Source organism: Tinamus guttatus, unplaced genomic scaffold (assembly GCF_059628265.1).
Source record: "Tinamus guttatus ecotype Peru unplaced genomic scaffold, ASM5962826v1 Tinamus_guttatus_pri_ptg000722l, whole genome shotgun sequence".
Lineage (NCBI taxonomy): Eukaryota > Metazoa > Chordata > Aves > Tinamiformes > Tinamidae > Tinamus > Tinamus guttatus.
The window spans coordinates 51,353-74,711 of NW_028289256.1; the positions used below are offsets into that span (position 1 = coordinate 51,353).

General features: G+C 58.6%; 3 protein-coding genes across 3 annotated transcripts; all 3 read right to left on the bottom strand.

Annotated features, from left to right (window-relative positions):
- Positions 1-3,758: 3,758 nt before the first annotated feature.
- On the bottom strand, positions 3,759-5,518 carry LOC148591726 (protein maestro-like). The gene is made up of 7 exons (XM_088537081.1): positions 5,471-5,518; positions 5,078-5,260; positions 4,750-4,902; positions 4,435-4,557; positions 4,154-4,256; positions 3,953-4,026; positions 3,759-3,809 (listed from the first exon to the last, which is right to left on the bottom strand). Exons 1-7 carry the CDS (start codon positions 5,516-5,518, stop codon positions 3,759-3,761), a joined length of 735 nt encoding a protein of 244 aa, XP_088393207.1.
- A 477-nt stretch (positions 5,519-5,995) lies between these two features.
- LOC148591727 (maestro heat-like repeat-containing protein family member 1) lies at positions 5,996-9,762 on the bottom strand. Its single transcript, XM_088537079.1, has 10 exons — positions 9,585-9,762; positions 9,277-9,409; positions 9,052-9,138; positions 8,482-8,586; positions 8,176-8,299; positions 7,806-7,918; positions 7,238-7,392; positions 6,839-6,998; positions 6,385-6,551; positions 5,996-6,137 (listed from the first exon to the last, which is right to left on the bottom strand). Exons 1-10 carry the CDS (start codon positions 9,725-9,727, stop codon positions 5,996-5,998), a joined length of 1,329 nt encoding a protein of 442 aa, XP_088393205.1. The 5' UTR covers positions 9,728-9,762.
- A 9-nt stretch (positions 9,763-9,771) lies between these two features.
- Positions 9,772-18,160, bottom strand: LOC148591728 (maestro heat-like repeat-containing protein family member 2B). Its single transcript, XM_088537083.1, is given in 23 exon segments — positions 9,772-9,948; positions 10,323-10,472; positions 10,645-10,740; positions 10,921-11,040; positions 11,361-11,468; positions 11,922-11,974; positions 12,146-12,224; positions 12,580-12,620; positions 12,747-12,931; positions 12,933-12,967; positions 13,373-13,480; positions 13,672-13,791; positions 14,036-14,109; positions 14,286-14,399; positions 14,508-14,577; positions 14,745-14,837; positions 15,343-15,486; positions 15,915-16,066; positions 16,433-16,531; positions 16,901-17,066; positions 17,313-17,435; positions 17,780-17,919; positions 18,136-18,160. Coding segments are annotated over 23 exon segments (2,472 nt in total).
- Positions 18,161-23,359: the final 5,199 nt, after the last annotated feature.

Sequence of the window (23,359 nt, forward strand, 5' to 3'; positions counted from 1 at the left end):
ATAGATTAGCGTAGATCCGCTCATACCCTCTTTGGCAGAGGCAAGATTACCCCTCATAGTCTTATTCTCTAGTCATTGTCTATGTAAAAGAGGTATCAGCTGCCACGATGGGAAAGTACCACTGAGGTGGATACAAGAGCAAAATTCAGGAGAAAACCAGAACGTAGTCCAAAGCAAGTGTCTGAATGTTAAGAAGTCCTTAAAACTTACTACCCAATTTAGGCAAGAACGACTAATTAAGTTACACATGGAGGAGCATTTATTTGAAAAGTACATAGCACAGAGTAAAGTAAGTGTGAAATACAATATCCTGCCTTGCTTATCTAACAAGATAAACCATATTTTTTTCCCATTTATTATTCTGTTTGTGAGCCCCAAATGTCGGTGATGTCTCCTCTGAGCCTGAAATGGATGGGATGAAATAAGTAAAATTTCCGAATAGCTGCTCCCATCTTCAACCTTGTGATCTTTGAAAAAACAAAAAGCAACAATAGTGACTTCAAACCTAAGCTGAGATACTGGAACTAATCTTTCTTTTCTTGGCATATGGTGTAAAGGTGGTCTGCGATATAAGTGAAGGGAAAGATTTTCACAAGCTTACAGTGCATCTCTCTCATTTGAACTTCAGTCTTCTTAGCTTTGTCGAGTGTGATTCCAGAATAATTTTCCTGGGTTGGCCACGCAATGCTTTGGCAATATTTTGGCAGAATTGCACTGAGGGCTGCGAAACACAGGATTTTTAGGGGTTGGCAAAGTAAGGCATTCTTCAGAAAGGTGACGGCAGATGTAAAAAGCCACTGGCGTGAGGTCTCATAGCCGTAAGACAGGCCATAGAAGACAATGAAAAATGATGATAGCCCCATGACAACAATAATGAATGTCCAGGAGAAGGAGGCACATCTCTGGCATAAAACTGACTGCGGTGGCTTGCGAAAGAGCAGGGGGCCAGTGCTTTGTATTTTCTTCTGCCTCTGAAAGTTGTCCTCTTCTGGTGCCTTGAGAGATTCCTCCTGGTGATACTTAAATGAGGCAGTTATGAGCATCTGTAGAGGAATGGTGATGGAAGCCCTTTCAGCTGCTAATGTTATTGATCTGCAAAAGCTGGTGGGTGCTGGGGATTCTTCCCTTTTGTCAACATTGAAGAATATAAAGTTGACAAGCAGCTCTAGGAGCAGTGTGGCCAAAGCGCATGATAATCTTTGGAGCCTGCTGAAGGTGCCGGTGCCAGTGTGAGCAAATACCGAGAACCATAGGTGACCATCTCTCAGGTTTGCTGCAAGCTTAATCCAAAAATAGTCAATTCTGCTGAGCCGTGCATTTGGGTTCATGGCAAAGAATGTCCTTTTGAAGAAAAAGTTAGGTAGGTTGCGAAAGGAGAGTCCTTCTGGATGTGCTGCCACCTGTGTTAGAAAATGTGCAGGCTTTTAATGCTGAAAAGGCTTTGAGGTCTAGTTAGTCCTATGAGTAAGTGAAACATTAGGGAAGAGTCTTTGGATTTTTCCTGTTTCCTGAGATACTGCTGAGAGCACTCTTAAAGACTTCCTGGAATTCCTTTGCCGCAGCTAATTGCAGTGTTGGGTGAAGAGTCCATCTCGCACCCACATGGTCAAATGTCTGCTTTTAATACTGGAGCAGTTTGAGAATAGTAGAGTGTGTGACATCTCAATCAGTGTTTTGTAACTTGTTAAGAAGGTGCGTTGGCCTGATGCGATATTGCATTTTATCTTGATGGGATGTGCATGTTCTTCCTTTACATAAGGTCTGTGCATAGGTTGGGTGGGCAGTTAGTAGCTGTCTTAAATGCAGGCGCTTGGTGGATTTATGTGTCAGATTATGGGGCCTGTGTGCTACCTGTGGTCTTGATTTCATCAGAAGCAAAGCACGCTTTTCTTTTGTTGTGTCACTACTTGCGAAGAGGTGACTAGCCCAACATGGCATTGTATTGCATTCAGGATGGTTCTGGGCTTGCAAGGTTCATAACATGGGGAAATCTTCTACCTTCTAAAGTGTGTCTGCTCTTCCAGCACTGCTAACTCTATTTAATTGATTCTCCTGCATGATTGTTACTCCGTAAGGGTTTTAGATGGCTCTTCACATTTTCCTCCCAGCTTTTTCTTGCTCCTTTTTTTAACCATGGTGGAAGCACACCTAAAGGTAAAAAATGAGAAAAAAGTGACAGCTCGTGAAATGAAGGGCCTTGTGTATGAACAGCTCCATACATTCTTTAAATTTCTTATCAACCAAAAGATTAGAAACAAGCTATTTTTACATGAGAATCTTCAGGTAAGAAGGCTTCAGCAAGGCCTGTGCATGCGTTTATGCACAGGTGTCCCTTTGTCTTCCCAGCAATATGGGAGTCTTTCAAGCAATTTCATCCAGATGTAACCAGAAGCTTGTGGACTCCCAGATGTGACCTTCATGCAAGGCTTGTGAATTAAAGTGGCTGTCTGAGAAGAGAAGGGGAAACCTCAGAAGCCATCTGCCACATGGCTACTAATGCCAGCCATGAGTAGAGAGCAAAAAAAAATAATAATAATAATAAAAAAATCTCTCTTTCAGAGAGCAATGCTAAATACTCCAGCTGCAGGGCAAACCTCCAGCCAGTCAGCTCTTTCTACTCAACACTGGAAAATCTACCACCAGACATAAACTGCATAACCCCCTAGAATGTAAGTTCTTCCACTTGCCGGCTTGCCTTAAAGAAGCCAGGATCTCCATCATCCTACTAAGCTAACTCGTACCTGAAAATAAAGTTTCTCTTTTCCTCTTTTGGCTTGCTTACTTTTGAGCTTGACTTGCTTGTGCGAAAAGCTACTTTGAGACAGGATTGCTGTGGCAATGCCTGTTTCTCCAAAACACAAACGAGAAAGAGGGAACGGCTGGGCAGTTTCCTTCTGGAAGTGCTTCTGTGGCAGCCTCCTGTTCCCAAGCAGGGGACTTGTAGATGCAGGTTTGAAAGCAGTGTTTGGAAGTGCCTGCTGGTGGGCTGGGGGCTTTATTTCACCCTGTGCTCTGCAGTGATGGGCCTGCCAGTGGAGGGGCCACCTCTGACTGCTGTGTAATGGCACATGAGTGACAACAGCCGATTGCTGCTGGGCCTTCCAGCCCCACTATGGGTTGTGGGAGCTTGTGGGTGCTGAGAGGGAAAGGGGCTGGAGGGAAGTGTTGGCAGAGAATGTCCTTGGTGGGTGCTTTGGGGGAAGCTGGGGCAGGCTGGGTGGGTTTGTTCCCATTTCTGGCAATGATGGTGCTGGAGCACCTCCTGGTGCCGCAGAGGGGCTGTGCAGCTCTGCCCGCGCGCTGCTGGCACCAACAAACCGTGCGGCAGGGGGTTCTCCCTGGCACCTGCAGCTGTGCCAGGCCAGCAGTGCAGCAGAGCAGGGCTGCGGGGCAGCAGATCTGCTCATCCGCTGGCATGGGCTGCTGCCGATGGAGAGCGGAGCTGGCTTTGCTTTGGGATCCTTCACTGGGGCCCCCAGGTTCTTCCCAGTGCTCCCAGTGGCCCTGGTGTCCCCAGGCACCTGGCAGTGGCCCCCTAAGCTCAGTGCCTTCAAACCCCCTCCCTCCAGTGCCTCTGCTCTCCACTGTCCCCAGGCAGCACCACGCGGGGCCCACATCCCCAGGGAGGCAGGTCCAGGGCCGTTGCCGCACCGCACACAGCCCCACACGGACAGACAGTGACTCTCCTCTCACAGGGACACGGCTTTATTTGCCTCCTGCTCTGCACTGCTGGGCTGCCCTGGCGCAGAGCTCTGCAGCTACTGCCTGTCGAGCACGGGGCTGCTCAACGCGCTCCGGCCTCCAGTGAGCTGCAAAGACACCGACGTTGAGGGGAGCAGCGTGGGCACAAGGCCCCTGATGCCCCACGGTGCCCGGCTGGGGTGTCTTCCCTGGCACAAACCCAGGGCCACACAAACCCCCATCCCCAAGCGCCCTGGCTTTTGGCACCCACGGAACCTCTGGGCACCTCGCTAGACAGGCCCCACTGCTGTAGCCACGTGGCTGGGGCTGTGTCCTGGAGCAGGCCTGGCATGGGGACATGGCCACCAGGGCACGGGCATGGCCACAGCCCCGACCTGCCCCAGAGACGGGCCCTGAACCCAACCCGGGGCCTCGGCCAGGAGCAGCGCCTCAGCCCCCCACTGCTGCTCACCCAGGACGTGGACGGCTGCCGCCTGCGGTGCCTGGTGGCTTCCCATGCAGCAGCTCCAAGATGTGCTCAGGAGCCGCTCGAACAGCGCGGGGCAGTCTTGGGCCTGCGACAACACACACTGCAGGCAGCAGGAGCTCATCCCCGTCTCCAAGAGCCCCCTTTGCTCCCCTCTGCCCAATCGCCTGCCCACCCATGGCCAGTCCGGAGGCGACCCCATGACATGGGAGTCACGGGGTGGGCAGCCAGCACAGGGACACAGCCCCAGCGCACAGCTCACTCACCAGGTGTCTGCAGACCTCGTCCTGTGTCTCCTCTGCGCTCAGCCCAACACTGATGTTGAGACGCGTCCGCAGCCTCTTCGACCCCAGAAATGGGGCGCACAGGTGCAGGGTCACCTTGCAGGCCTGCAAAAGAGCCCCAGGCCCTGTCATGGGGATGCTCTGCACCTGCCCGGGCACTGAGGAAGGAACCTTGCCAGCAGGGCAGCATCACGCAGGGCCCGTGGAGACTCCTGCAGCCCCATTCAGAAGGCAGCATGTGCCCCCATGGCTCAGCCAGCTCCACGGGGCTTTCTGTGGGGTGCCTGGGGCTCTTACATTGCACACAGCCAGGGACGGGTCGCGAAGGTACAGCACCAGGCTGGGAAAGGCCTCCTCCACCTCCCTGCTGAAAAACGACCTCCTCCCCGATGCAGAGGAGGCCAGGGCGCCATAGAGGCCAAAGGCCAAGCAGCGCAGCTCCTCTTCCTCCTGTGACGAGAAAGACCGTCGGGCAGGCTGCTAGCACACACTGCTTGGCACCCGCGCGGCGCTGCCCACAGGGTGGGTGACCGGCGACGGCTGCCCCCTGCCAACAGCAGCCCGCAGGGGACGGCAACCCGCGTGGGCTCCCGCCTGCCCACAGAGAGACAGCGGCTCCACTTACCGCCCCCCAGAGCGCCCGGCAGCTCCTGGCCACCTCTTCAAAGGTAGAGCCCATGGCCCTCGCCTCCAGCTGTCCCAGCACCTTGGTCAGTGCCACCAGGCTCTCCGCAGCCACCTTGGGGCTGCCCACGTCCTCCAGGCCCCCGAGCAGCGCTCTCACCACCGTGGCCCAGTGCCTCCGCAGCTGCAGAGCGACACGCATATGAGCTCTTGCCTCTCAGCGCTGCTCCCCGCTGCGGTGCCAGCGGCAGCGCTTTCCAGAGCAAGCCCAGGGGAGAGCCCTGATGCCAGGGCATTGCCTCGGCACAGCCCTGCACCTGCCTCGGCTCCTCGAGTGCCTCCGCACTCCTCCCCAGCTTGACTTGCACTCAAAGCCCACCAGAGCCTGCCTCACCTTGGTGGGTGCTCCTGTGGCCACATTGCCCAGGCCCCTCACGGCCATTCGTCTCACGCTGCTGACAGGGTCGCGCGATCGCTCTGCCAGCGCCTCTAGGAGGGGTGTCACGATCTTCCTCTCCCTCACTAGCTGGTCCTTCATGAGCTGCAATCGAGACACGTGAGCGCTGGCACGGAGCACCCCTCACTTGGGTGAGACGCAGGAAGCCCTGCGAGCCCCCTCGCCCCGCGGCTGCCTCACCTCGGCACAGAACGCGGTGGCTGTGAGCCGCAGGTTCGCCGAGCGGGAACGCAGCCAGCTGAAGAGCCGCTGCACCAGCCGCTGCGGGACCTGCTCCGCGCGCAGCAGCACACTGCGCACAGAGCACAACAGCCTTGTAGCACGTGCTCACACAGCACGGCCCCGCGGCACCGCTCCCAGCTGCGCCCACCCCGGTGCAGACGCCGCTCGCACTGGAGCAGAGCTCGGGGCAGGCCCCAGCTCCCGGCAGCCCTTCCTCCATCACGGTCCCACCAGGGGCTCTCACCTCGCCAGCAGACACACGCCAGTTGTGTGAGCCTGGGGCACTGCCAATGACGCCCACGCTCCCTGCTCCCGCAGCAGCTGCAGCCACCGGTGCTCCAGGCTCTTGGCCAGCACCAGCTCCAACGCCTCCACAAACAGGCTGCAGGGAGAAGCCAAGGAAAGCCCCAGGCGCAGCACTTTGTGGGAAGCTGCTCTTTAGCACAGCCCCACGATGGACTCCAGCTGCAACACTCAGCTGAGGTGCAGAAACGGCCCAATGCCCGGCGCACTGCCCTACAGAGCCCAGTCCCACCTACCCCGGAGGCAGCCCAGCACCAGGGCAATAGGCAGGTGCTCCTGCAAGGCCATGGGCCACACACAGAGATTCTGCCCCTGCTGCTCCTCACCTGCCCGGTGGGTCACTCCTCCTCAGTTCTCCGAGGGGCAGGTCCATTTCCTCACTGAGCGTTTCACTGAGCTGCTCCAGGAGGCTTGGAAGCAGCCAGGGAAGCAGGCGCCGAACCAGGGTGTCACTCCTCAGTGCTGACACCACCTCACAGAGGGCGCGAGTGATCTACAGAGAAATTCAACCAAGAACCGCCTGGTAAAACAAGGCCATTGCCCACGGACCACGTCCCCGTGACAGCCTGGGGGCTTTTACTCTCTCTAGTTCTCACTGCAGGGAGAGCCCTTCAGCCTGGCAGCCACAGGCTGTCCCAGCTCCCCACGCTGCTACCACACCAGCTCAGCACCCCACAAGGCTGCACGGGCCCTCACAAAGGGCAGGAATCCCGCTCGCACTCAAGCACCGCTTGGAAAGCACGTGCAAAGCGGCACGGCCGCCGGGGCTGCTGGCCATACCATGTGAGGCTCCAGGGCAGCCCGGCTGCTGCCCAGCTCCCCAGCGCAGCAGTCGGTCCCGTTGCTCTTCCCGGCTGCCCCCAACTTCTGCGTTAAATGGACGAGGATTGGGCAGCCCATGGCGCTTCTCGCCAGGCTCCTCCACACCTCTGCTGTGTTGCTGCAAAGGAACACACACCAGCACGTGAGCCGGCATCCCTGGCTACCCAAGGTACCTCTGGAGAAGCCATACACCCTCCTTGTGCGCATGGAGACTGCCGGTGCCCAGGTCCCGACAGGGACACGAGCTGCAGCGCTCAGCCTTGCGCGGGGCAAAAGCACTGGCTGCCGAGAGGGCCGCCCACGCAGGCGAGCCCCGCAGCTGGCTCTGATGGCAGCGGGAAGGGCGGCTGCACAGACCTGTCCATGGGCAGTGGTGTCTGCAGGAGGCTTCCCAGCACCGGCTCTTGGTGAGAGCGGCACAGCAGGACCATGGCCTGGAGCACCACGCGCCGGGGAGTGCTCTGCTGGGTGCTCCGCAGGCACGTGCACAGGGTAGACATGATCTCAGGCACCTGAAAGGAGGTTGGCGAGAGAGAAAGGCTCGGTGCGTCCTTTCCCCGTTGTGCCTTAGGGCCAACACGCTACCTCAGAGAACAGCCAAAGGCAAACCTAAAAAATATCTCTCACCTCCTCCTGGAATATCTTGTCGACACAATCCCCCAGGAAGGTCAGTGTCCACCAACCCGCAGCCCACATGCACATGGGCCTGGCGCACAGCAGGCTCTCCACGATGCTGTTCATGAAGCCTGTGGTCTGGCCTCGGGGGAAATGTTTGCAGACAAGCTGGAGAGAAATCAGAAACACAAGTGAGCATGTCACAGGAGTTGCTCAGATGCAAAACACGTGTCCTGAGAGCAGCACTCCCACACACACGTTGCACACCAACATATCATGGTCCCCGTCCTGCTTTTCGAGGGCCAGGTACCTTGGCAATGTTGGTGGAGGTTGCCAAGAGAGACCCAGAGGTGACGGCGCTGAGTCTCGCGGACAGAGATGCGACCTGGGTCCACGGCATCTCTACCATGTTTTCGGCTGGAACTATAAGAAAGGGGAGTGATGTTGATGGGGAGCTATCAGAAAGGGCAGTGACGTTCATGGGGAGCCAACCTCCGGATCCCTGGGCACTGAGCAAGGACATGAGGGAGGCCAGCAAAGGCCACGCAAAGCCAGGGTCCCCCGAGTCAACACAGTGTCTTTGCAAGCTGGACAAGGTGCTACAGCGCAGGGGGACAGGGCCTGGTGCTGGGCTCCTTCCCGCAGGGAGTAGCAGGGGCAGCTCTGCCTATTCCTCTCACCAACTCTCTGGAGAAGGAAGCAGAGGCAGGTCGCTGCCCGCCGACGGGATGCGGCCGATTCCTCGCATGTCAGAGGCCCCAGCAGCCCCACCAAGGAGCCAAACTCTTGGCAGGTGCCGCCTCGCTGCGGGAGCAAGACACAGGCACGAGGTCACCGGCATCGCCACGGCCGCTGGCCCTCTCCCGACTGCAGCGCCCCGAGCACTGGCGGAGCCGGGCGGGAACAAGGGGCCACCCTGCAGCCCTGGGACACCCAGAACCCGCCGCCCGCCCACGCAGGGCTCCCGGCACAGGGTCCCCGCTCACCCTCTGCTCGCGCCTCTCTTCGCAGGTGCCCAGCACCTGCACACACACTTGCAGTGCTCCCTCCCGCTCACACAGGTGGGCCGAGGTGAGCCAGCGCCGCAGGACCTGCCACAACAGCATCTGCTTCACCACGGCCTGAATTTTGCCCTGCACCACTCCCCAGGGGCCCTGCTGCTTTTGTGGCCCTGCTTTCCCTGGGCATCGCAGCCCCACGTGAGGAGCCCTTGCCGTGGCCACCTCCCCACTCCAGGCTCTCACCACGGGCAGCCTTCATTTGTGCATCAGCCCTTGCTCACAGCCGCACAAGTGGGAGAAGCTCTGCTCATCTACGGGGCTGCAGGACACTGCAAGCTGCCTGCAAGAACATTGCTGCAGACGGGAAAAGCGTGGATGCAAACCTAGGGCGAGGGTGCCTGAAACTAGGACCATTTCACTTTCGACTGATGTGCATGGATGGCACGGAGTTAGAGAAGAGCTCCCCTCCACGGACCAGGCCCACAGGCGTCATTCCCCTGGCTCTGCCGTGTTCTGGCAGCAGCAACACCTTCCTCAGTGCCCCAGGGCACTCACCTGCACCACGTCCCCCAGGCAGATGGGGACCGGCTCTGCCTGCAGGAGGGCTGCTGTGAGCTGTCCCAGGGCTTGTAGGGATGGCACCTGTCACCAGAAAGCAGAGGAGAGGCCATGTACCCCACAAAGATGCCACAGCAGCCAGTGCTGATTCCCATTCCCAGTGTGGGGTGCCTGGTGCTGGTTCCCCTCTCAGGGGTGACCCAGAAGGCCAGCACCTACCACTGTGCGTGAAGCAGCTGCCACCGTCTTCGCTCTCACGTGCATCTGGTCGGGGCAACGAAGGCACAGGACGGCCTGGCAGCACTGAGCCAGGAGGCTGCACTTTTCCCTCCTGCTCAGACAGGGTTTCAACTTGCTGCCAGGAGAAAAGGGCAGAGAACACAGAGAGGGGCTTACTAGCCCTCCCCAGAGTGAGGCAGAGGACAGCTGCCTTTGGCCCAACCCACAACCCCAAACCCGCAGCCCCAGCCGGAGCAGCCAGCTGTGCTGGGACACACACTGGCACCCGCAGTGCCAGGAACAGACCCTACCTCAAATGCTCCATGGCCACAAGGGCCCGGGGCTGCACCGGGGACTCCTGCGGCTCCTCCTGGATCACCTCCTGCAAGGCACAGACAGGCACAAGGTGGGCAGTGGGCAGGAGAGCGGGGGAACTCCTGCCAGGCCGAGCCATGGGCTGAGCTGGCCGAGACCACAGACACCAGCCCTGCCGCCCCCTCACAACTCCCACAAAGGCTCTACAGCACCGCGGCCCCGGCTCTGGGCACTCACCACCAGGGTCTGCAGCAGCTCCCGCTTGCGGCAGAGCTCAAACTTGGGGCTGGCCCCTGCAGCCCGGATGGCTGTGCTGATTTCAGTGATGCTCTGCACCAGGGAGAGCTTCAGCTGCGCGTCCTGATGCCAGGGAAGAAAAATCCACTTTGAGCTCCTCAAAGGGCCCAGGGCAGAAAGAACAAGGGAGACGGAGGCAATCTGTCTCCAAGCACAGTGCGTGGAGGACACTGCACCCTCTGGGAGCCCTGCAGAGCCTGGCGTGACACCTGCGCTCCACCAGGAAACCTCCTCTTCCCTCCCAACAAGAAGCCTCCCAAGGGGAGGGAAGCAGCTGCCTTGGCTGTCTCCCGGGAAGACCCCATGGACCCCGGCCCAGGGGAGCAGGGCGGGCAGCACTGGCACCGCTGCGGCAGGAGAGGGGCACATGGGAAGCACAAGGAGAGGCTGGAGCTGGTGGCAGCGCCCTGGCTCTGCCACGCGCCTCAAGCCCTCACCTGGCCGCCCTCCTGATAGAGCCACAGGACGTTGCCCACGATGTCTGTCCCCACGTGGGCCAGCAGCTGCTCCTTGGGAGCTCGCAGCGCCATCCGACCATAAACCACCATGAGCGCCGCGCGGGTAGCCCGGGTCGTCACCGTGTCGCTCTGTCAGGGGTTCGCCGGAGAAGCCCGGTGAAGCACCGAGACGACAGTCCGCAGCCCCGCTCTGCCCAGGACCCTCCGTGCTCCCAAGAGGGGAGCTACCCGAGCCCAATCAGCCATGCAGCTCCCCTACACTTTCTGGCAACTACCCACAGCAACTCCCAGGGCCCTTTACCTTCTGGGGTTGCAGAGTTCCCAGGAACTGCTCCACAGATGACAAAGCCAGCTGAAAGTGCCCCTCAGCACAGCGGGACACAACTGAAACTATTCCCTACAACGCAGCAAAAGTGGGGAGTCACTCTCTCCACAGTGCCCAGCCCTGGCCAGCTCCACCAGCCAGGTAGGACCTTTCCTGATGTAATGGCAGTGAACAGAAATGCAGCAGAGCCAAAGCAGGGCACACAGAGCCCCTGAACCCCAGGGCACGCAGCACAACATGAGGAACCCTCACCTGTGCCTCCCACAGCTCCAGGAAGTTTGCAGTTTGCAGGTGTCCCAGGGTCTGCTCTTGTACGAAGCCAGGAGTCCTGCAAGCTGCCAGGGCTGTGCCGAGTGCCTTGTACAGGAACCGCTGCAAGAGAAGAGGCCAGGCCCCAACTGCAGTGACAGCCCAGCCTGGCAGGACAGGGCCAGCCCATGGCAGCCCCATGGTGCCAGGACCGCCGAGGCACCTGCAGCACCAACAGCAGCCTCTGGCCAGTCTGGCCCCAGGACCAGCTTAGCATGGAGGGGGCACAAGCACCTTCCTGGGCAAAGAGAGAGGGCAGGGGCAAAACCAGGCACGGAGCAGAGCAGCATCGCCGACCTGAGTCCTGTCCGGCGCCCTCCAGGGTTTTGTCACCGCAGCCCTCGGGGTACGTGAACAGCAGCAACACTGCACAGGCAACAAACCTTTTCCCAGGACAGGCGCGGAGAGCAGCCCAGCTGACGGCTTATTTCCCGGCTAAGGTCAATAATCCAGACGTCGCTCGCAACGAGGTCCAGTGACACTCGCAGGAACTAGGGTGAAGCGGGAGATGAAGCAAATGCCCCCCTGCTCCTGGACAGGACCTTTTGCACACCGCAGTGACCCTGGAGAGGGCCGGGGCAGAGCACCCCCTCGCAACTGCCCCTCTGCCCACCGGCCCCTCCTGTAACTGCCCCTCGCTCTTCCCCTCAGGAGCCACTCCAGCCCCGTGGGCACTGCACATGCCAGGAGCAGGCAGTGCCACGGCACAGGGCGCTGTGTAGGAGGCTTCTGCCCCTGTCTCCAGCTGCCTTTATGCCCAGCCGTTCTGCACATGCCAAGAGCAGCTCTTCCCAGCCAGTAGCACCCATGGCCAGGGCAGGCACTGGGGCCTCGGGACCTGCTTGTGCCACTCAGTGCCTCAACAGGGAGCTCTGAGGTTCCTCCCAGCACTTTTCCTGGCCTTGCTTGCCCCATTCACGTGTATCCCCACAGGGATACTGTACCTTCAGCAGAAGGCTCTCCCATTCTGCCATGTTGAGGTTTCTCGCAGTTGTTCCTGCAAAGCCAAGAAATCAGAAGCCCTTGCTGCTATTCCAGCACCGTGTCTCATGTCCCACAGCCTCAGGCCATCAGGCTGGTAAGTGCTGGCAAATACAACTTCATCCCCTCCTCTAGACTCGGTGCTGCCCTCTCCGTGCGCAGCCTCTCCCTCCCGCGGGCACTTTACCTGCCAGGTGCTGCAGCAGCAGGGGGATCTCTGCAGCCCAGCTCGCCCCCACGCACCCGTGGATCCTGCTGGGAAGCGCCTGCAGCAGCTGCAGGGCCGCAGCGCCACGGCCACCGCCTGCGTGGGGAGTCACCGCTGCCACCACCTAGGGCAGAGATGGGCTTGTGCAAGCCGCAGGAGCCGTGGCCACCCCGCAGGCAGGCGGGCAGGGAGGCTGGCATTGCCCCGGATGCCAGGAGGCAGCCGACAGCCTCGCCTGAGCGCTGCCATCCCCCGGGAGGAGCAGGAGCTCCCAATGGGCAGGGGCAGCCCAGGCACCCTCTGACATCCTCCAGCCTCCCCCCAGGGTGCCCTGCACTGGCCAAGGCACCATCTCTCCTGCCTCTCCCCTCTCTGCAGCCACAAAAGCGCTTTCCTGGGGCCCTGTTACTCACCAACAGGCGAACCAGCAGGGCCTGAGGCGCTGGCAGAGCAGCTGTGGGCACAAAGAAAAGCCACATGAGATGCCCAGCCCCACCAGGCCCTGCCCGCACCATGTCCCATGGCCCCGTGCACAGCTGAAGGGGACCCCAGCTGCGCCACCTGCGCCTTCGCTGCCCACCTTGCTCCTCAGACTCCAGGAGCTCGTGTGCTGCCTCCTCTTCATGGCACTCTGCTCTCTCCCGCCTCTTGGCCAGTGCACACAGGCAGTGGCAGAGCGGGACCAGCAAGCCCGTGTACTGGGCCGGCACCACATACCGCAGCAGTTTGGGCCACAGGAGCTGCAGGCAAGAACCGGGCCACTGAGCACGCCGCTATTTCCACCTCTCCCTCCCAGTCTGCCTGTTATTGACGCTTCTGTGGCACCAGTCCAGCCCCTGGGCCTCGCTCCTTCCCTCAGTCTCACCCCGGCTGCCTCTTCCACCTTCTCTCCCTATCACCCACCCAGCTTTGTTCCCCTTTCCCCTCGCTTTGGCTGCCTGCTTGCTGAGAGCGGCCACCACAACTCACCCTGGGGACAGCTCACCTCCCTGCTGCAATGGGGTGCCCTGTGGCCCCACCAGTCCCTATGTCTCATTTACAGAAGGCAGCCAAGACGTGCCCAGCCATGCTCCTTTCAGCCACAGCATGCGCTGAACAAGCAAGGGCAGCCCTAGCTCTTCTTGGCTGCGTTAGGGGCTAGGATGGGCGGTGTAAAAACACAGGGGAAAGAGAAGCAGCAGCAGCGTCCAGCAGCAGACAACTCACTTTGGCTACTGCTCCGGTGGAGACATCCAGTGTGCCCAGGATGTGCATGCACAGATGCCGAATGGCCTTTTCTTCCTGGGCCTCCAGCTCAGAAAGGTTTCCTGATGTCTGCAGGACAGAAGTGGGAAACACCCGTGGATGCCCATTCCCAGCGCTCTGGGTGCACGGCGAGGGGAGGCTGCTCCCACTGCGGCACCAGTGTCGCTGCTCCTGCTCACCAGGCAGGACGCCCAGTGCTAGGGACGCCCATGGCAGCGCTGTGGCACTGGACGCAGAGCAGTGCCACCCTCTGCCCTTACCAGTTTGTCTGAGGAGCGGCTGAACTCAAGGAAGATGTGCCCCACCACGTCCCATGCCGAGCAGCCCGGGGCGCTGGAGTGCAGCAGCTCCCCGATGAAACGCAGCACTGCTGTTCTCACCTGTGGCAGGGGCAGCAGTCACAACCGCACCAAATGCATGGGTTTGACAGCCTTCCCGGTGCTGCAGCCCCTCTTGCCAGGTCGAGACAATGAGGGAGCAGCAGCAGCCCTTGCTCCAGAGCCGCCACTGGGCTCCAGCCCCAGGCCCTGCCTTTGGCTGCTGCTTTGGCCTTGCCAGCCTCTGCCCTGGGGAAAGGGCGGCTCGGCCCCTGCAGCGGTACCGTCCCTGTCCAAACCAGCTCACCTGCGCTGTGGGGTCATGGCACACGGACTGTGCCAGCTTCACCAACACTGGCATGTTCTCCCTCGCATTGGGGACTGCAAGACACAAGGGGAGGCGGGTGCTGAGGATGAGCCCCCATTTTCGGAGGGATTTGTCACAGCTCCCTGGCTTTTTGTGCGCAAATGGGGCAGAAAAGTGGGGCTGCATTGCCAATTCAGAGGAAGCAGCAGCATCCCAGGGGCACTCCCTTTCTCCAGCACGTCTTACTTACTGTTAGAACAGACCAGAGCTTGCAGCATTTGCACGGCGGCCGTGCGATCAGCCCTGCTCCCGTTCCTCAGCTTGTAGTAGAGGAACACAATCACCTCCGCTGGGCAGATTTGGGCTGCGGGGAAGACATCATGCTTGGCGTTAGCGGCCAGCATCCCACACCTGCCCGTTGGCAGGACAGCAGCCGGGACACGGCGGCGCGGGGCCGGCTCTCCTTCCCTACCCTGCAGCACGATGCAGCGGCACAGCTCTGCTCGGTGCTCTGGGCTGGGCGGCTCCACCTCATCACAGAGCTGTGGGGACAAGGTGTGTTTTAGGGAAAGCCAGAGCAGCGTGGAGGGAGACAGAAACAAGTTGTGCTCCCAGTGATCCTCTCACGAGCAGCTCTGGCCACAGACCCACAACCAAAAGCCCAGAGCCCCCAGCACGTGCAGGCCAGCGACGCAGCATCAGGCCTTACCTGCTCGTGCACAGCAGCGTTGATGGCCAGAAGCCTGGTGCGAGGCATGTGGCTCTGAACGTCTGCCACAGCCCCCAGGAAATAGCGCAGACTCTGCAAAGGAGCATGGGAGGGAGAGGGCAGCTGTCACCGCCAGCCATGGGGAAAGGAAATTGGCCCCGCTGGGAGCTGCCTCGGCCTGAACCCACTTCCAGGGAGACCCCAGCCTTCACGGGGCTGCTGGCTCAACCACGAGGTCTCTCTCCCCCCTGCAGCCCTGCTGGGATGGCCTTTCCTGGCACACCGCCCCCCTCACACCTCTCCCATCACAGGGGCTGGACACGGCCCTGCCTGTGAGGACAGAGCTCCCTATGCCCCCCGACACAGAGGTGGCACAGCCTCCCCTCCCGAGCCACTTGTCCCAGGATCCATCCTCTCCATCCTGGCCTCCTGCTGTGCCGTTTCTTCTAACAAGCCCCTGCAAAGCCCCAGATCCCTCTGCCTGCTCAAAGGTATTAAAACATACAGAGCTCCTGTTCCTTCCAGCACCCTGCAGCTCTCCAACACCTTGCACCATCCCCACGGCCCCAGCAGTGCTGTGCCCCTCGCAGTGCCTCACCCTGGTCACCCCAGCGGGGTCCTGCACTTCCCGGTACTGATGCAGCAGCCAGGGAAGCCTCTGCCATGCGCGCTCACGGTGCTCCTCCAGGCGCACGAGGACACTCATCATGGCCCCCATGGCCCGGAGCACAGCCTGCTTGCCCTGATGAGGAACAGGGACACGCCACGTCGAGGGCTCAGCGTCTCTCCAGCACTTGCCTCTCCCACACACCAGCCTGCCCTTCCCATGTGGAGTCCTCCCCTTCCCCTTCACCCCTGCTACAAGGGCTCGCTCACCAGCACAGGGAGCATCTCCTCCTGCAGCCCCAGCCCACCCTGCCAAACGCTCACAGGATTTGGGCTCTTCCCAGCAGGCAGCCCCAGCCTCCATGCTGACGCCTCAGGGCCACCACGGGCACCTGCGCTCCTGCCCACTGCCTGGCACCGCTTGCCCCACTGCATGGCCTACAGACTCCCCTCTCGGGCACTTCTGTGGCCAGCCTGCTCCCTTTGGCTGCTCGCACAGTCCCTCCAGCCCCCACGGGTGCCCTCGCTGCTGTGGCCCGTGGCTGCTGGGGCAGCAGCACTCACCTCTTCCTCTTTGCAGCCCTGCCAGTTCTCACCCACGTAGCAGAAGAGCAGGTGGACGGGGGCGCAGAGCTGGGCAGCTCCCACGCGAGGGAAGGCGCATTTCTCCCACTCGCGGAAGTACATATTTATGCTGCTGCACCACTGCTCCAGGACTGCAGCATGGGAAAGGAAACAGCATCGTGTCACAGTCTCTGGCCGGCAGGAGACCTTGCAGCGGTCCCCAAGCCTGCTTCGCGCCCAGGCCAGGGATGCCAGGGCTCAGTGCAGGAGATTGGGTTTCAGGGGCATCATGAGCCATGGTCTGAGACACCCGGATTGAAATGCTGGATTGTTTCTCCCCTCTCCCACCCCAGTACCATCTCCTCTGCACAGCCTTGCTCCTTGCTTTCTTCCCAAACGGTCCCTCTCACGGCGCTTTCCACTCCCAGCCGTGCCCACCCCAAGAGCCCAGCAAGGCACCCAGGGCCACCCTGGTCCCTTCCCGTCTCTGTGGGCCCTGCTGTGATGCCGACACTCACCACCACAGACGGCGCGCAGCACCCGGCCGGTCCGCACCTCGCTCAGCGCCCTGTGCAGGGTCGCCAGCGTCGCTGCCGCGAAGGGCACGCACTGCAGCGCTGCGGAGGGGGCAGTCCCGATCAGGCAGAGCTGCCAGAGCCCGTGGGCTCTGTGCCCTGGTAGTTTTGTGTGCCAGGACCAGGGCTGTGGGGCCCTGAGGCCACGGGGCCATGCTGGCAGGGGATGGGAGAACTGGCGCTGCGCTGGGGGAGCCTATGGCATGAGGAGATTCCTGCCAGGGCACCCGCACGTGGGCACCTTCCCCAAGGGGTGCAGGGAAGCCCTGGGCAGGGCACAGGGCAAAGCCCGGCACATTTGGTCTCCAGCAGGTTCCCTCCAGCCCAGCCCAGACATTTTGGGCAGCTACAGGAGCTGTGTCTCCCGCTGGGCACCCACAGAAACGCAGAGCATCAGGCTGGGAACTCTACCGTAGCGGGCAGCCACATTCCGCAGGGTGACGAGCACCACCTCCGCTGACACCTCCTGCAGGCTCCTCAGGTGGCCCTGCAGCGCGGACACCACCTCGCGCAGGTGGGAGCGGGCCAGGGCCACCAGGACGTCACTCGCCGCCGTCCTCACAGCGGCTGTCACACCCTGGAACACAACAGTTCCTGCACGGCGCGAGCACGACCAGCTGTGCCCCGCGCTCAGTCTCCAGGCACCACATAGATCCCGTGACGCGATTCCCACTGCCCCTCGCTCCCAAACAGCCCACGACCGCCTCTCTGCACAGCTCCGGGTACCTCCCCAAGCCCCACAAGCAAGGACACGTCCCAAAGACTGTCCGTAAGACAGCTGGGCACCTGCATCCGGAGTCTCACTAAGAGAGAACAAGCTCACCTGGACCGCTCGCAGGTCTGCAGACACTGCTGCTACGAGCCTGTCTACGACAGAGCTCTGCAGACAGCTCTGAGAGCCACACAAGACGCTCTCCAGCTGGCGGTAGGTCTCCTCTCGACCGCCCTGGGGACACATCACACACCATGTGGTGGGACCTGCAGCCCTCAGCAGCTCCGGGATGGTGAGGCCGTGCTCAAGCTGGCGGCACCTCTCAGCACAGCCGTTAGGAGCGGCTGGGAATCCTGCGCTGGGATTTCCTGACCACAACCCAAGCCCCAACTCCGGCACCACCGTCACCTCCCGCAGGAAAGAAGGGTATGTGGAAGCAACTGCCCAACACCATGGCAGGATCGGTGTTTGCAGTGAGGCAGGGGACAGAGGTGCCATGGAGGGAGGACCACCCATGGCATCAGGGCAGCAGGGTGCTGTGGGGAGCCCTCCAGCCTCATGGGACAGCCCCAACTCACCGTGGCGTCTTGCAGACGGTCCAGTAGAGAGATAACCATGGCGGCAAAGGTAGCGATGACCACAGGGACAGACCCAGCCACGCTGCCGCCATCTTCCTCGCGCACAGGTCCAGACCGGGGACCTACACGAGTGAAGAACCCTGGAAGGAAAAGTGGAGGGTTGCATCACGCCAGCAGCTGCAGGGACGGGCCCGGTATCAGGGAACTGGTGTCCCCAGCCAGAGCTCAGGGTGCCAGGAGAGGCCAGGGAGGCCTGGGGACAGGGGCCTCGCTCTCCAAGCTGGGAACGCCGGCACCAGCAGGGCCCCTCACGCCCACGGAGGACGTGGGGTGCCAAGCGCGGTGCTGGCCCTCACCTCGGAGTGCTCGCAGCACCCCCATCGTGGCAATACTCCTTCCGCGGACGCGCTGCTCCATCAGCAAGCACTTCCTCTCACAGGAGTCACGAGCCACTGGGCCAGCGCCAGCCCTGGGAGGGTGATGGGCCCACGGGGACCACTGTGACCCGCCATGAGGGCCACTGTGACACATGAGGGCCTCAGCGCCTCACAGAGGGCTGCCAGCAGCGCGGGGCTGGGGGCGGCCTGGCTGGGGCCAGGAGCTCCTGCGCCCCAAGGGCGGCCCTGCCCGCGCTCCAGCACTCACGGGTGCTCTCCAGCCTCCAGACATCCTGCGCGGTGACTCTCTCTGCAGACGCAAGGCCCGTGCCTGTGCAGTGTTAATTCATTACGAGGATGTGGAATAAAGGCTGCTACAGGTGGAAGGCAAGGTTACCACCTTTCTGCTCCGATTTAGGAGTTTCAAGCAGTGTCACTGAAGCTGCTGCCAAACAACCTCCTTGTCTTCACGAGATTATCCAAAGGACAGAAGCAATAGAATCATAGAATCATAGAATGCTTAGGGTTGGAAGGGACCTCTAGAGATCATCTAGTCCAACCCCCTGCACACGCAGGGACACCTAGAGCATGTGGCACAGGACTGCATCCAAGTGGGTTTTGAAGATCTCCAGAGAAGGAGACTCTACAACCTCTCTGGGCAGCCTGTTCCAGCGCTCTGGCACCCTCACTGTTAAGAAATTTTCCCTTAAGTTCCTATGGAATTTTTGGTGCTTCAGTTTCCGGCCATTTCCTCTAGTCCTATCAGTGGCCACCACTGAAAAGAGACCATCCCCGTCCTCTGCACTCCCTCCCTTGAGGTATTTATATATACTGATTAGATCCCCTCTCAGCCTTCTCTTCTCCAGGCTGAACAGGCCCAGCTCCCTCAGCCTCTCCTCATAGGGCAGATGTTCCAGGCCCCTGATCATCCTTGTAGCCCTGCGCTGGACTCTCTCCAGCAGCTCCACATCCCTCTTGTACTGTGGAGCCCAGAACTGGACACAATACTGCAAATGTGGCCTCACTAGGGCTGAGCAGAGGGGCGGGATCACCTCCCTCGACCTGCTGGAGACGCTCTTCTTAATGCACCCTTTGTATGGAGCATTCCGCTGCTCAACGGATGCTTAATCAGCAGCTGCCTTTCCTGAGCTTTCCAAGCTTCCTTTCTCCAGCGATTTTCCCCAAAAAAATTCTCTCTTGGAAGAAGCAAAAAAAAACAAAACAGAGAAAAAATAACAGGCAGAAGAGGGGATCATCATTGGCCGCCTCCTCGGGCAGTTTTGGGGCTGTTTCGGCCATTTTAGGGGCCGTTTTTCGGCGGTTTTTAGAGGCCGGTTCTCAGCTCGTGGCTGCGCAGGCGCCGCCTCATGGCGAAATGGCGGCACTGCGCGTGCGCGGGGAGGGGGGGCGCGCGCGTCTCCTGCGCACCGCGCATGCGCTGTTTTCCGTGCGGGAGGGGGCGCGCGGCTCCTGCGCACTGCGCATGCGCTGTCCTCCGTTCGGGAGGGGGCGCGCGGCTCCCGCGGGAGGGGATGGGGAGGATTTGGGGCTGAAAAATCGGGATTTTGGGGAGGCAGGAGGGGCCTGGAAGGGGTGTTTGGGGGAAAACTCAGGGATTTGGGGAGGGCTGAGCAATCTAGGGGGGAAATGGAGTCTTGGGGGTTTTGGGGGTCTCGGGAGGGGCTGGGGGACTTGGGGGGATCCTGGGGCAGATGGGGGGACATGGGGGTCCTGGGGCAAATTGGGGGGATTTGAGGGCAAATTGGGTGGATATTGGGGGTCTTGGGGCAGGTTTGGGGGGATATTGGGGGGTCTTGGGACATATGGGAGGTTTGGGGGCAGATAGAGGGGATATTGGGGGTCTTGGGAGGGTTTTGGGGGGGTTTGGGGTGAATTGGGGGGATATTGAGGGTCTTAGGGGGATATTGGGAGTCCTGGGGGTTCTCGGGGGCTGAGGCGGGTTCTGGGGCCAGGGGGAGGGAGCCGTTTTGGGGCAAAACGGGGCCGTTTTGGGGCACAGTTCAGAGGGGGGGGAGGTGTCAGAGCCCTGAGGAGGCCACTGGGGGCGGGGCCTGTGGCAGGAAATGCCTCCTTCCCCAGCAGGGACACGCCTCCTGGGACACGCCCACAGAAAGGACACGCCCCCTTTTCCAACCTCCCCCCCATTGGCTGCAATGAAGCTGCGGGGGCGGGGTGGAGGTGCTGGGCGTGGCCAAGCCCCTCCGTGCTGCTGGGGAGCCTCCCCATTGGCTGAACCCCTCCTCCATTGACCCCCCTTGGCCCCCTTGAGCCCCCATTGGCCCCATTGAGCCTCCCTTGGCCCAGTTGAACCTATAGGGCCACTTGGCCCCATTGAGCCCCCCCAGTAGCTCCCCTTGACCCCCCATTGGCCCAGTTGACCCTGTAGGCCCCATTGAGCCCCCCTTGGCCCCATTGACATGCCTGACCCCCTCCCAATAGCCCCCATTGACCCCCTCTTGGTCCAGTTGCCCCTACGGCCCATCTGGCTGCAGAGATGGGCCAGGATCATCTCGGGGTGGAGGACGTCAACCCGGAGAGCTTCGAGGGGGTCAGCCTTAGGCCGGGGCACCCCATAGAGATGGGGGGACTCATAGGGACGTGGGGACCCGCCGGGAACCCAGTGGGAGCAGGTGTCCCCATAGGAGACCCATAGGGACCTCCAGGACACCTGTGACACCCCTAGGAGACCCATAGGGGACCCACAGGGAGATGGAGACCCATAGGGAACCCATAGGAGACACATAGGGACATGGAGACCCAAAGAAGACCCATAGTGACATGAGACCCATAGGGGACCCATAGAAGACCCATAGGGACATGAAGACCCATAGCTACCCGGCAGGTCCAAAATTGCCCCCACCCAACCATGAAGCCCCCACGGTGGCCGTAGCTCCTCCCTCTTGGGCCATGGGGCTCATCGGCTATGGGGTGGGGGACAACACGGGGGTCACAGGGGGCGGCCTCACCCCCAGGGAAAACCCTGGCCCCATAGATCTGCCCCCCGGCCCCATAGATTCCCCTGTAGCCCCATAGATCCCCCCCCCGGCCCCATAGATCCCCCCCCGGCCCCATAGATACCCCCACCGGCTCCCCCACCAAGGCCGACTACCTTAAGGCCAACTACCCCTTAATTTTCCTTAATTGCCCCTTCATTAACCTTAATTACCCTCGACTACCCCTTAATTACCCCTTCATTGACCTTAATTACCGATGAATGACCCTTCATTAACCCTTCGTTGAACCCAATTAGCCCTTCACTGACCTAATTAAGCCTTGATGGACCCTCATTGACCCCCTTTACCTCCAATGCCCCCCCTTTGGCCATACCTGATCCCTAATTAACTCTAATTAACCCCTATTTCCCCCTCATTACTTTACACCATTGACACCAAATTTACCCCAAACAACCCCCAATGCAGCCCCATTGTCCTAATTAACCCCTAATTAACCCCTAATTGCCTTAACGATGCCCCCAAGACCCCCCAATGGCTCCCCAATTAACCCCTAATTAACCGCTCATTATCTGCCATTATCCTCTCATTAACACCCCGAGCTAATTAACCCCCCCCCCAAATTAACGATGTCCCCATCGGCTGCCCCCCCCCACCTCCCACCATTGGACCTCTAATTAAACCCTTAATTAACTAATTGAATATTAATTCATTTAATTAATACATCATAATAATTTGTATTGACTTTATATATATCATAAAACATATGACATGACATATTAATTTATATTAATATATATGACATTAAATTATATTAATGACATATTAATTTATATTAATAATAAAATAGTGGGGAGAGGGATCCCCGGACGCCAGGGCCCCTCTGCGGAGGGGGAGGAGGAGGCAGAGGGGGAGGAGGGTCTATAATTGGGGGAGGGGGGAAGGGCGGAGACTGTGGGAGGGAGGAAGGGAGGGAGGAAGGGAGGAAGGGAGGGAGGAAGGAAGGAAGGAAGGAAGGAAGGAGGGAGGGAGGGAGGAAAGAAAGAAAGAAAGAAAGAAAGAAAGAAAGAAAGAAAGAAAGAAAGAAAGAAAGAAAGAAAGAAAGAAAGAAAGAAAGAAAGAAAGAAAGAAAGAAAGAAAGAAAGAAAGAAAGAAAGAAAGAGAGAGAGAGAGAAAGAAAGAGAAAGAAAGAAAGAGAAAGAAAGAAAGAAAGAGAGAAAGAGAGAAAGAGAGAAAGAGAAAGAGAGAGAAGAGAGAAAGAGAGAAAGAGAAAGAGAGAAAGAGAAAGAAAGAGAAAAGAAGAGAAAGAAGAAAGAGAGAAAGAGAGAAGAGAAGAAAGAGAAGAAAGAAAGAGAGAGAAAGAAAGAGAGAAAGAGAAAGAAAGAGAGAGAGAAAGAGAAAGAAAGAGAAAGAAAGAGAAAAAGAAAGAAGGAAAGAAGAAAGAAAGAAAGAAAGAGAGAAAGAAAAAGAGAGAAAGAAAGAGAGAGAGAAAGAGAAAGAAAAAGAGAGAAAGAGAGAAAGAGAAAGAAAGAGAGAAAGAGAAAGAGAGAAAGAAAGAGAGAAAGAGAAAGAAAGAAAGAGAAAGAGAGAGAAAGAGAGAAAGAGAAAGAGAAAGAAAAAGAAAGAAAGAAAGAAAGAAAGAAAGAAAGAAAGAAAGAAAGAGAAAGAAGGAAAGAAGGAAAGAAGGAAAGAAAGAAAGAAAGAAAGAAAAGAAAGAAAGAAAGAAAGAAAGAAAAAAGAAAGAAAGAAGGAAAGAAAGAAAGAAAGAAAAGAAGAGAAAGAAAGAAAAGAAAGAGAAAGAAAGAAAAGAAAGAAAGAAAAGAAAGAAAGAAAAGAAAGAAAGAAAGAAAGAAAAGAAAGAAAGAAAGAGAGAAAAGAAAGAAACAGAGAAAGAAAGAAAGAAAGAAAGAAAGAAAGAGAGGAAAGAAAGAAAGAAAGAAAGAAAGAAAGAGAGGAAAGAAAGAAAGAAAGAAAGGAAAGAAAGAAAGAAAGAAAGAAAGAAAGAAAGAAAGAAAGAAAGAAAGAAAGAAAGAAAGAGAGAGAGAGAAAGAAAGAGAAAGAAAGAAAGAGAAAGAAAGAAAGAAAGAGAGAAAGAGAGAAAGAGAGAAAGAGAAGAGAGAAAGAGAAAGAGAGAAAGAGAAAGAAAGAAAAAGAGAGAAAGAAAGAGAGAAAGAGAGAAAGAGAAAGAAAGAGAAAGAAAGAAAGAGAGAGAAAGAAAGAGAGAAAGAGAA

What these genes read in the sequence shown, in the direction of transcription:
- LOC148591726 (XM_088537081.1), bottom strand. Translation starts at nt 5,518, where the DNA reads ATGGCCGTGAGGGGCCTGGGCAATGTGGCCACAGGAGCACCCACCAAG. An exon ending in GGCAGCCGTCCACGTCCTGG is followed by an intron (nt 4,027 to 4,153) that starts GTGAGCAGCAGT and finishes TCCCCATGCCAG; the next exon opens with GCCTGCTCCAGGACACAGCC. An exon ending in GCGAGGTGCCCAGAGGTTCC is followed by an intron (nt 3,810 to 3,952) that starts GTGGGTGCCAAA and finishes GTGTCTTTGCAG; the next exon opens with CTCACTGGAGGCCGGAGCGC.
- LOC148591727 (XM_088537079.1), bottom strand. Translation starts at nt 9,727, where the DNA reads ATGGCTCGGCCTGGCAGGAGTTCCCCCGCTCTCCTGCCCACTGCCCAC. An exon ending in TGGCAGCTGCTTCACGCACA is followed by an intron (nt 9,139 to 9,276) that starts GTGGTAGGTGCT and finishes TTCTGGTGACAG; the next exon opens with GTGCCATCCCTACAAGCCCT. An exon ending in GCCTGGGGGACGTGGTGCAG is followed by an intron (nt 8,587 to 9,051) that starts GTGAGTGCCCTG and finishes CTGTTGTGGCAG; the next exon opens with GTCCTGCGGCGCTGGCTCAC.